This window comes from Aegilops tauschii, chromosome 5 (assembly GCF_002575655.3).
Source record: "Aegilops tauschii subsp. strangulata cultivar AL8/78 chromosome 5, Aet v6.0, whole genome shotgun sequence".
NCBI lineage: Eukaryota > Viridiplantae > Streptophyta > Magnoliopsida > Poales > Poaceae > Aegilops > Aegilops tauschii.
The window spans coordinates 38,322,781-38,335,544 of NC_053039.3; the positions used below are offsets into that span (position 1 = coordinate 38,322,781).

A 12,764-nucleotide genomic window follows, 5' to 3' on the forward strand; every position below is an offset into this window, starting at 1 on the left:
GCCTTAAGAAATACAGAAAAAAAACATCCATCACCGTGTTTATGTCGGTAGCTTGACACATAACTCTCATAAAAAACCTACTACTTGTGCAGATGCATTTTTGTGATGGAAACATATTTATTCTTTTTTTAACCGGAGAAAGGCAGAAGTAGGCCGGCCCATAAGGCGCAACAGGCCTGGGCGATTTCGTAGCGTACGGGAACACAATTCGGAGAGCATCGACAAATAAATATTCACACTCGCTGTCCGAGCACTGTTTCTTCCCCGGTTGGGAAAAAACGAGACTTTTCCTGCGACTCGCCGCCCTACGCCGCGCCGCCGCCGAGGGGACGCCAAGCCTCCGGCTGAAGGAACTCTGAGCCCGCAGGACGCGATTCGACCCCGCCTTCCCATCGGTAAGGGCCTATTTTTGTTTTCATCTTCCTTTTTTAGTAGACGAGAAACCAGATCCCCTTCTGCAGCAGTAGTTTCACCCCAGATTAGATCCGAGCTGTTTGATTCCATCAGTTGAATGAGATAGATAAGACTGATAGCAGTGGTTTTCTTGCTGTGATTTTTGCCATGTGTTGATTGCATCTCAGACCTCGATTTTTTTTAGGGTATCTCAGACCTCGATTGGGCGCTGAAGATGCGTAGGAGCAGGGGGGAGGATATCATGCCGGGGGAGGTCAGTGAGAGCAGGAGGAGGAGGAGAGGGGAACACATGGCCACTGCAAGAGATGATTGCGGGGCATCGCTTCCGTACGAGATGATCATAGAGGTTCTGCAGTGGCTCCCAGTCAAATCCGTCTTCCGCTTCAAGGCAGTGTGCCGCTCCTGGGCTGCGCTGCTCTCCTCGGATGAATTCCGCCGCCTCCACATGTCAGCAGCCAAGGCTGCAAAGCGGCGGGCACCACCAGCCAAGCTGCTATACATCTCGCCGACCGCCACATTCGACTCCACCGCGGTCTACTCGTGCTCCTTCTCGCCATCATCATCATCGGGCTGCCCCAGAGATCACGGGGACCTACTGTTCACCATCGACGGTGCCCGTGGCAACTATGTGGAGGTAGTGACGCCCGCGCCGTGCCATGGCCTCACCCTTCTCTACGATGCTCTCGACACAGCCTACTACATCTGCAATGCGGCCACACGGGCAGCCACGCGTCTGCCGCCTTCTACCAGCGTAGCATGCAGCTCCAGTGCTGGCCTGGGGTTTGATGCCCTCACAGACGAGCACAAGGTGGTGAGGTTGATGAATGGGATGTTTTATCAAAAGGACTTGGACTCTGTGAGGTGTGAGGTGTACACGCCTGGAGGCCCCTTTATGGATCGCTGCTGGAGGCCGGCTGCCAGAGGAGTACCCTCCAGCTTGCATAAATTTGCACGCGCTGCTGTTCGTAATGCGTCAGTCAACAAATTATCTCCCGTGTTTGCCAACGGTTGCCTGCACTGGTTGATGAGACCTTCCTCTTTCATCACGACTCCAAGTGTTGCCATCGTGTCCTTTTCGGTTGCAGAGGAGACCTTCACATGTCTCCGGTCACCGCCCTTCTGGGTACCAGGAACGCCGCCGACCTCCAGGTGTTCCTCATCAGGAGAGCAACTAGTGGAGATCGATGACCAATTATGTTTGGTTCGCAACAGAATTCCTCATGGTAGTAATACTTTGGAGATCTGGAAGCTGCTGGACTATAGCTCTGGTGACTGGTTACTGGATCATCGAATTAATTTGTCGGGGCACCTGGCAACAAATTTGCGTCAGTCACAAATTCTGAGAGTTATTGGATCCTTTTGCAGTTATAGGTCGCCAAGGAAGAAAATAATCATCACCACTAGCATGCACAAGATTTTCGATAAGTATCAGAAAATGGTTCACACCTATGACCCCAGGTCTGAGGCTCTGGAAACCATTCTTTCGATCACAGAGACACACTCAACTCCACAATATGGGTGCCCTAGTTCAAGATTCAGTTTCGTTCAAGAGACCCTTGCTCCCGTGCATACAGCAGATGAGGAGATAGCCTTGTCATCTGACCTGGCTAAGGCGACTAGAGAGGTCCTACTCCGCCTCCCAGCTAAATCAGCCATACAGTCCAAATTTGTCTGCAAACGGTGGTTCAGATTGATTGAGAGTAAAAACTTCATTCAGTCATATTTTCAGCATAAGAACATAGGCAAAAGGCCTAAAGTCATGCTTGTGGTCAAGAGCACTGGACGATTGGGCTTCAGTTTTGCTCCATTGAATAAATGCCTCCAAGAAGCTCCTAGTCACAGTACATTGCTTGATACAAAGGTGGTTTGCTCCAAGCCTTGCCATGGGCTGAACTTGGTAAGCACCGATACGAACGACTATCTCTGCAATCCATGTACAGGTTTCCACAGGGCCTACTCTAACCTGGGGCCAAATTTGCACCTACGCTCGAGAATGCCTAAAACAGAAGAGCATGCTTTTACAGTCGGCAATAAAAATGTTGGCTTGACTTTCAACCCTTTGACTCGTGAACATGTTATCGTGGAAATCTTCTATCACCAGAAGGACTTTGAATCTCGTCAGTATGACATGTCATGCGCGTTACACTGGTGTAACACTCCGAATGCTGCCCAACAGCACTCGGTACCACCTCTGCCTGTGAATGATATGCCACCGGCCTATGTTGAAGGAATGTTGTATTGGATGAATGAACCAAGGTTGGGACAGAGCTGCGAATGGACCATTGTCTCTTTCAACCTTGCTACAAGTACTTTCGATGTCGTCCGGTGCCCTTTGTGGTTTGCAAGATGGAGTAGCAGAAACCGCTGTCGTGCATTTGTTGTTGAGCTTGAGGGAGTGTTATGTGCTGTTCTAGCAGATCCAGTTGCAGACAAATTAGATGTATGGAAGCTAGAGCATGGCCAATGGGGCAGAGCATACACAATTCACCTGGAAGCATGCCCTGGCTATTCCCTCAAGACAAGCGTTGTGGTGCCATTAGCTGTTGATCCCGATCATGGGAGGATCCTGCTCAATACTGGTAGGAAAATAGGTCTATATGATCCAGTAGAGCAAACAATTCAAAATCTGTATTCACTTGATCAGGTGCCGGTTGCCAGTAGTGCACACCTTAAGTTTCTTGATATGCCTTCAACTTCATCAGGGGATAGTTTGACATGCTCCGAAGAAGAGTCAGTGGCGGAGACAAATAGAATGGACTCTAACTTGATTCCTTCTGTTCCTATGTTATATGAGGAGAGCCTGGCATGTTACTCCTTTGTGCGCAAAGCAAACTGCTTGTGGTGAGACATTTTCAAGGCACCTACTCTGCCTTTTTGTATGAAATATTTATGGGTAATATCTTGCCTGCATGTTGGCGAACTGAAACACCAAACTTGGACAATGTATATAGTATGAAACCTTTTTAGCGTGTTAACTGGTTACTGTCTGTCTGATATTCCTATTACTGTGAAGTATATCATTTCTCTTTCGAAATATAATGATGCTTTCCTGACGTTTATATTATCAGCGCAAACAAGAGGATGATGATATCTGTTGCCCTTACAAATATTTCTGATAATGTATTGTTATGTTTGTTGTTTGCCTGATCTGCTATTTTGCTTTACGGGAGAGGAGTCGTGTTCATTTGTCATTACACTAATAAATATCACTGTTTATTTGTTTAAGAGTGAATTCCGGTTTTTACCCTCTATTTTGACATTTTTGACACCAATTACCCCATTTAGCGGGATTTCATCCGTTTTACCCCATTTAGCAAAAGTGTTGCCACAATTTACCCTGTTTTAAATTTTTTGTGCGTTCTGACCGGCCAGCAAGCCACCTCGACAGTTTTTTCCTGCCTATTTTTCTCCCTACTCAACTCGTTTCCAGTTTGAAGTATTTTGATGGGACAACTATACTTGATCAGCATGGCATATTACCATTGAATAAATTGTTGAAGAAATTGTTACTGATATAATTTGAAATCGTGTATATTTTTCTTCAGTTATCATATAAGGCCTTAAGTATGCATCGTTCTATGGACTAGATTAAAGTATACCATTTTACTAACTCTGATAAACCTACATATTTAAATATCTAGGTAGCAGATATATTCCGGAAGAGTGTTAATACATGCACAAGTGACAGCATCTGTTGCTGCTTGCTAGCTGTAAAGGAATTTTGGATCTTTGTATCTTACAATGCATGCTGAAACATGTGTATTTACCTTATTAGAGTAGATTATGATTTATTATGATTGCAGCCAGTAATTCATTTTTATTTTTCTTGCACAAAGCGGATGGCAACTAAGATGTGGAGAGTTAGGCATATTTTACATGTCCGTGGATAAAAGAATCCAAAGTCAGACATGATTGAGAGGGATTTCATTAGTTATCTTGATATAAAGGAGAAGATCGAGGAGTTGGGTTCCAACCCTTGGGACAACGTTTATTATCAGAAGAAGTTGCCAACAGGAACTCCATGGTTGAGTTAACAAATGATGCAGGCATGATGAACATGCTATAGGAAATTGATGCCTATACGGAAGTCGGTTTGCATGTTTGATTGGGGGCGAACAACGCAAACGAGAAGCCATGGGAGGCGAGCGTGGTGGGCGGCCGACTTGGGCGTTGTGCGTTGGATGTGACGCGAGCTACCGCCATCAGGCCGAGCCGGTCGGGAGAAGCTGAGCGGCCCGGTTCAGCAGTCAGGAAAATGGCCAGGAAAAACCACTAACGTGGCATGCCAGTTGGACCTAACAATTGTGACTGACCGGTCAGAATGCTCACAATAATTTAAACAGGGTAAATTGTGTCAATTTTTTTATTAAATAAGGTAAAACGGATAAAATTTCGCTAAATAGGGTAATTAGTGTCAAAAATGTCAAAATAGGGGTAAAAAACGGAATTCACTCTTTGTTTAACTGCGTTGATTATTGATCTTGTGTTGGTCCTGAAAAACATGTCGAGTACTTTATCTTCGAGTACTTTATCTTCGTGTAGAGCACCGATCATTAATTATGATGTACGAGCTCTGTTATTTGAAGAGATTCAGAGATAGCTCATAAAATGGTTTGGCAGATAACTCCGATGGCCTGGATCTACCTCATACACTATTAACCATTTGCAATTTACTGTTTTAGCTCTAATGGCCAACCACTCCGGTGGTTAACTGATGCCTATATAGCAGCTAGGCTGTGGCCAGGGTTTGCCGCAGGATCCTCCCCCCCCCCCCCCCCCAGGCGCTAATGATTGAGACACATAATGGTAATGCTGTAACACAAAAAAGACAAGCTATCAAGAGACACAAGAAATAGCACCACAATTATGGGTGCCGCCGCATGATTCTCCTGCTCCGTGAAGAGATCACTGATTCACCGGCCGTGGACACCAAGGTCGACGTGTTTGTTTAAGCGTAGGGGGTGGGTGGGAGCTAAGGGGAGGTCATACGGTCGAATGAGAGATTAGCGGCGGCAGAGATGTATGTTGTAGCGCCCATATCTGGCAACGGTCGGCACCCCTGAAGCTGCTCGACAAACGAGTGTCGTGTCCATGTCGGCATCGCTATGGTAGGGATGGCGAGTGGGAAATGAAATCAGAGCTAGACGAAGAGGTCGAGATTGCTTTAGGGTCAAGGGTGAGGAGCTCTACTTGTCCCAGATAACAGAGTTAGCCCAACTGATTCAAAATAACTTGCTGCTTTTTGGAGAACGGATGAAGGAAGGAACATTACAAGCAAAAATATGTGTACTTTGCTGCACTTTTGCTCTGATTTATAGTTTATTGGATCAACATTTGTAGAAATGTAGCCAGCAAGGACAACAAAATAGAGAATAGATGGAGTTATTGGATGCAACAGGCGTCAAAAGTCATGCTCGTGTTCTTTTGAAAAGGTACATGTAAGTCTTACTAACATAGCATTATTTTGCACCATTTATTGATTATTATATTAATTACGAGAAAATGAATGCAACTCAAGCAAAATGGGTATCCTCTGGAAAGTAGATTTAGCGAATAACAAGTGTGATACTGACGACGTGCTCCTAAGGCGACTGCTCGTAGAGATGAAGTGTTCATTGAAACACACACGTGCAAGACATAGGCTGAAGAAAAAAAATTGTAAGTATTTTGAATTGAAACACACCTTTATGTTTCGAAGTTGTCAATTATCAAAAGGGGATTTACCAAAGTTGCAAGGCATCACCATGAAACCAAGATGTATGTACGGGGACATCAGAAGTTAGAAAACCTGAAAGATAACACAGAGATATAGCTTCACAACTCAAACTATGGTCATATTTGTTATTCCTGACTTGGTGACATCAGAACAAAAATAAATCATTGCTTATCATATTTTTTATTTTGTATGAAAACATAGAATAATATTCGAATAAGCGTCTAGAACTATTAATAGACCATCCACGAAGGTGACCTCTTGTCGCATGTATTAGTAAAGGAGAAGAATGAGTATGTCAGGTGTATAGGTCTAGGGTGTTAAGAAAAGGTGTATAGGTCTAGGACCAAGTCCTGCAGCTTTGGGCATGTACTTAGAGCATCTCCACTCGCGCCCCCAACGGCCCCACAGGGCAAGTTTTTTCATGCCGGCGCCGAAAAACCCTCCAGTCGCGCCCCCAGGATGCCGAAATTCGTCGGCTCGGCCCATTTTTTGACCCGGCAATCTCAGGCCAAAACCAGCGCATTGGGGGGCGCTTGGGGGCTCCGGCGGAAGGAAAAACCGCGCCTGGGCCACCACTGTCAGGTGGAAAAGCATCTTGCACTTTCAGATTCACCCCCTCGCACGCACGCCCTTCTGCCGCCGTGCCGATCCCGGCACCGCCTACCCACCCACCGCCGCTAGAAAGGCCATTCCCCCGCCAGAAAAGAGGGGTTCGCCGTGGCAGCCTCCCCCTCGCTCCTGGGTGAGCTTTCCGGCGCTCCGGCCACGCAGGGTGGGAATACCGGCGACTGCGCGCCTACCACGCCCGCCAGATGTCCCGCGATTTGTCTACTCAGCGATGGACTCGGACGACGAGGAGGCGCTCGCGGCGCTGCTGGAGGAGGAAGCCGATGCCGACGCCCAAGACGATGAGCATCTCATGGTCCTCGCCGCTCTGGCCAGCCTGTTCGCGAGCAATGCAAAGCCGCGACATCTCATGGCTTGCAGGAAGGATGTCGAGCGGGCATTTGGTGTGCTCCAATCTTGATTTTCTCCACTCAGACCTGGTCGAAAGATCAAATTTGGGAGGTCATGACTTGCTATGACATCTTGCATAACATGATCATTGAGAGCGAGCAAGAAGAGCCAGTGTTTCACACTGAACCATATTACAGGCAGGGTCCTCTTGCCCAAGTTGATCACCAGCTACCGGCAACCTGGACTGCCTTCCTCAATATGCGTCAGGAGAACCGAGATCCACAGGTGCATCAACAACTGCAGCAAGATCTGGTGGAGCACCTATGGAGGCTCAAGGGCAACGCCTAGCTCGACGTGTGATGAAATATGAGTTTTTGTTTGTTGAACTATTTGTTGAATTATATGATTTGTATTGATTTGTATTTGATTTTCTGTGATGAACTATGTGATAAAAAATAGATTCTGTTGAATTTGTGCCAAAGCACGCCGAATATGGGCCGAAATTGGTCCAATTTGCGCCGATAATGGGCCAATTTGCTCCCAAAGTGGGTCGAAATCGACGCCTGGGGCCGACCTTGGGGGGTGTGTGTGTGCCAGGGGGGGGGGCTAGGAACCCGAGCCTCCCACGCAGATTTTTCCATCGACGCGCCCCCAGGCGGCGCTATTTCAAGCCCCTGGGGGGCCGAACGGCTGGAGATACTCTTAACCAACCGTTCTTCAATACAAGTTACTTGAGCAAAAAAAGAAATGCTAGGTTGAAGCTGTTGGGGAACGCCGTATTTCAAAAATTTCCTACGATCACACAAGATCTATCTAGGAGATGCATAGCAATGAGAGGGAAGAGTGTGTCCACGTACCCTCATAGATCGAAAGCGGAAGCGTTTAGTAACGCGGTTGATGTAGTCGAACGTCTTCACGATCCAACCGATCCAAGTACCGAACGTACGACACCTCTGTGTTCAGCACACGTTCAACATGATGACGTCCCTCGAGCTCTTGATCCAGTTGAGGATGAGGGAGAGTTTCGTCAGCATGACGGCGTGGTGAAGGTGATGATGAAGTTACCGGCGCAGGGCTTCGCCTAAGCACTACGACGATATGACCGAGGTGTGTAACTGTGGAGGGGGGCATCGCACACGGCTAAGACAAATCTTGGAGTGCCTTTGGGGTGCCCCCTGCCCACGTATATAAAGGAGGGAGGGAGAGAGGCCGGCCTCCTAGGGGCGCGCCAAGAGTATGGAGTCCTACTAGGACTTCCAAGTCCTAGTAGGAATCCCTTTCCTTTTCGTAGTAGGAGAGAAGGAAAGAGAGAAAGAGAGAGGGAGTAGGAAAGGGCAAGGGGGGCGCCGCCCCCTTCCCCTAGTCCAATTCGGATCCATGGGGGGGGTGCCACCTCCCCTTGGCATGCCTCCTCTTTTCCCGTATGGCCCAATAAGGCCCATTACTTCTCCCGGTGAATTCCCGTAACTCCCAGGTACTCCGAAAAATACCCGAATCACTCGGAACCTTTCCGATGTCCGAATATAGCCTTCCAATATATGAATCTTTACCTCTCGACCAATTCGAGACTCCTCGTCTTGTCCGTGATCTCATCCGGGACTCCGAACAAACTTTGGTCATCAAATCACATAACTCATAATACAAATCGTCATCGAATGTTAAGCGTGCGGACCCTACGGGTTCGAGAACTATGTAGACATGACCGAGACACATCTCCGGTCAATAATCAATAGCGGAACCTGGATGCTCATATTGGCTCCTAAATATTCTACGAAGATCTTTATCAGTCAAACCGCTTAACAACATACGTTGTTCCCTTTGTCATCAGTATGTTACTTGCCCGAGATTCAATCATTGGTATCATCATACCTAGTTCAATCTCGTTACTGGCAAGTCTCTTTACTCATTCCGTAATGCATCATCCCGCAACTAACTCATTAGTCACAATACTTGCAAGGCTTATAGTGATGTGCATTACCGAGAGGGCCCAGAGATACCTCTCCAATACACGGAGTGACAAATCCTAATCTCGATCTATGCCAACTCAACAAACACCTTCGGAGACACCTGTAGAGCATCTTTATAGTCACCTAGTTACGTTGTGACGTTTGATAGCACACAAGGTGTTCCTCCGGTATTCGGGAGTTGCATAATCTCATAGTCAGAGAAACATGTATAAGTCATGAAGAAAGCAATAGCAATAAAAACTGAATGATCAACATGCTAAGCTAACGGATGGGTCTTGTCCATCACATCATTCTCCTAATGATGTGATCCTGTTCATCAAATGACAACACATGTCTATGGTCAGGAAACTTAACCATCTTTGATTAACGAGCTAGTCAAGTAGAGGCATACTAGGGACACTTTGTTTTGTCTATGTATTCACACATGTATCAAGTTTCCGGTTAATATAATTCTAGCATGAATAATAAACATTTATCATGATATAAGGAAATATAAATAACATCTTTATTATTGCCTCTAGGGCATATTTCCTTCAGTCTCCCACTTGCACTAGAGTCAATAATCTAGTTCACATCGCCATGTGATTTAACAACAATAGTTCACATCGTCATGTGATTTAACACTCTATAGTTCACATCGCCATGTGACCAATACCCAAAGGGTTTACTAGAGTCAATAATCTAGTTCACATCGCCATGTGATTAACACCCAAAGAGTACTAAGGTGTGATCATGTTTTGCTTGTGAGAGAGGTTTAGTCAATGGGTGTGCCACATTCAGATCCGTATGTATTTTACAAATTTCTATGTCTACAATGCTCTTCACGGAGCTACTCTAGCTAAATGCTCCCAATTTCAATATGTATCCAGATCGAGACTCAGAGTCATCCAAATCGGTGTCAAAGCTGGCATCGACGTAACTCTTTACGACGAACTCTTTATCACCTCCATAACCGAGAAATATTTCCTTAGTCCTCTAAGGATAATTTTGACCAATGTCCAGTGATCTACTCCTAGATCACTATTGTACTCCCTTGCCAAACTCAGGGCAGGGTATATAATAGGTCTGGTACACAGCTTGGCATACTTTATAGAACCTATGGCTGAGGCATAGGGAATGACTTTCATTCTCTCTCTATCTTCTACCGTTGTCGGGCTTTGAGTCTTACTCAACTTCACACCTTGCAACACAGGCAAGAACTCCTTCTTTGACTGTTCCATTTTGAACTACTTCAAAAACTTGTCAAGGTATGTACTCATTGAAAAAACTTATCAAGCGTCTTGATCTATCTCTATAGATCTTGATGCTCAATATGTAAGCAGCTTCACCGAGGTCTTTCTTTGAAAAACTCCTTTCAAACACTCCTTTATGCTTCCTAGAAAATTTTACATCATTTCCTGTCAATAATATGTCATTCACATATACTTATCAGAAAGGCTGTAGTGCTCCCAGTCACTTTCTTGTAAATACAGGCTTCACCGCAAGTGTGTATAAAACTATATGCTTTGATCAACTCATCAAGGCGTATATTCCAACTCCGAGATGCTTGCACCAGTCAAAGATGGATCGCTGGAGCTTTGCACACTTTGTTAGCACCTTTAGGATCAAAAAAACCTTCTGGTTGCATCATATACAACTCTTCTTTAAGAAATCCATTAAGGAATGCAGGTTCGACATCCATTTGCCAAATTTCATAAAATGCGGCAATTGTTAACATGATTCAGACAGACTTTTAAACATCGATACAAGTGAGAAAATCTCATCGTAGTCAACACCTTGAACTTGTCGTAAACATTTTTGCGACAATTCAAGCTTTGTAGATAGTAATACTACCATCATCGTCCGTCTTCCTCTTGAAGATCCATTTATTCTCAATGGCTCGCCGCCCATCGGGCAAGTCAATCAAAGTCCATACTTTGTTCTCATACATGGATCCTATCTCAGATTTCATGGCCTTAAGCCATTTTACGGAATCTGGGCTCATCGTCCCTCATAGTTCATAGGTTCATCATGGTCTAGTAACATGATTTCCAGAATAGGATTACCGTACCACTCTGCTGCACAACATACTCCAGTTGACCTATGAGGTTCAGTAGTAACTTGATCTGAAGTTTTATGATCATCATCATTAACTTCCTCACTAATCAGTGTAGGCATCACCGGAACTGATTTATGTGATGAACTACTTTCCAATTCGGGAGAAGGTGCAATTACCTTATCAAGTTCTACTTTCCTCCCACTCACTTCTTTCAACAGAAACTCCTTCTCTAGAAAGGATCCATTCTTAGCAACAAATATCTTGCCTTCGGATCTGTGATAGAAGGTGTACCCAACAGTTACTTTTGGGTATCCTATGAAGACGCTTTTCTCCGATTTGGGTTTGAGCTTATCAGGTTGAAAATTTTTCACATAGGCATCGCAACCCCAAACTTTAAGAAACGACAGCTTAGGTTTCTTGCTAAACCACAGTTCATATTGTGTCGTCTCAACGGATTTAGACGGTGCCCTATTTAATGTGAATGCAGCTGTCTCTAATGCATAACCCCAAAACGATAGTGGTAAATCGGTAAGAGACATCATAGATCGCACCATATCTAATAAAGTACAGTTACGACATTTGGACACACCATTATGCTGTGGTGTTCCAGGTGGCATGAGTTTGTGAAACTATTCCACATTGTTTTAATTGAAGGCCAAAATCGTAACTCAAATATTCGCCTCTGCCATCAGATCGTAGAAACTTTATTCTCTTGTTACGATGATTCTCCACTTTACTTTGAAATTCTTTGAACTTTTCAAATGTTTCAGACTTGTGTTTCATCAAGTAGATATACCCATATTTGTTCAAATCATCTGTGAAGGTCAGAAAATAACGATACTCGCTGCGAGCCTCAACACTTATCGGACCGCATACATCGGTGTGTATTATTTCCAATAAGTCAGTGGCTCGCTCCATTGTTTCGGAGAACGGAGTCTTAGTCATCTTGCCCATGAGGCATGGTTCTCAAGCATCAAATGATTCATAATCAAGTGATTCCAAAAGTCCATCCGCATGGAGTTTTTTCATGCGCTTTACACCAATATGACCTAAACGGCAGTGCCACAAGTATGTTGCACTATCATTATCAACTTTGCATCATTTGGCATTAATATTATGAATATGTGTATCACTACGATCAAGATTCAATAAACCATTTATATTAAGTGTATGACCATAGAAGGTTTTATTCATGTAAACAGAACAACAATTATTGTTTGACTTAAATGAATAACCGTATTGCAATAAACATGATCCAATCATATTTATGCTCAACGCAAACACCAAATAGCATTTATTTTATGTTCAGCACTAATCCTGAAGGTAAAAGGAGTGTGCGATGGTGATCTTATCAACCTTGGAATCATTTCTAACACACATCGTCACCTCGTCCTTAACTAGTCTCTCTTTATTTTGCAACTCCTGTTTCGAGTTACTACTCTTAACAACTGAACTAGTATCAAATACCGAGGGGTTGCTATAAACACTAGTAAAGTACACATCAATAACATGTATATCAAATATACCTTTGTTCACATTGCCATCCTTCTTATCCGCCAAGTATCTAGGGCAGTTCCACTTCTAGTGACTATTTCCTTTGCAGTAGAAGCACTTAGTTCCAGGCTTAGGTTGAGCTTTGAGCTTCTTCACGGGAGTGGCAACTTGCTTGCCA

At 44.8% G+C, this 12,764-nt stretch overlaps 1 protein-coding gene and 1 pseudogene across 3 annotated transcripts; both read left to right on the top strand.

The window, feature by feature from the left end:
* Nucleotides 1–233: 233 nt before the first annotated feature.
* LOC109735230 (uncharacterized) lies at nucleotides 234–3,473 on the top strand. 3 transcript variants are annotated; one of them, XM_020294440.4, is made up of 2 exons: nucleotides 234–395; nucleotides 599–3,473. In XM_020294440.4, exon 2 carries the CDS (start codon nucleotides 629–631, stop codon nucleotides 3,257–3,259), a length of 2,631 nt encoding a protein of 876 aa, XP_020150029.1. In that variant the 5' UTR covers nucleotides 234–395; nucleotides 599–628; the 3' UTR covers nucleotides 3,260–3,473. The 3 variants fall into 3 exon arrangements, with proteins under 3 accessions (XP_020150029.1, XP_045084226.1, XP_020150041.1); XM_045228291.2 differs by having other exon boundaries at nucleotides 247–395; nucleotides 582–3,473; XM_020294452.4 differs by having other exon boundaries at nucleotides 247–395; nucleotides 609–3,473.
* Nucleotides 3,474–7,020: 3,547 nt separating this feature from the next.
* The window catches only part of LOC109735126 (uncharacterized), an 80,837-nt pseudogene continuing 75,093 nt past the window's right edge, over nucleotides 7,021–12,764 (top strand).

Coding starts and splice junctions, on each gene's coding strand:
- LOC109735230 (XM_020294440.4), top strand. CDS start 629: ATGCGTAGGAGCAGGGGGGAGGATATCATGCCGGGGGAGGTCAGTGAG.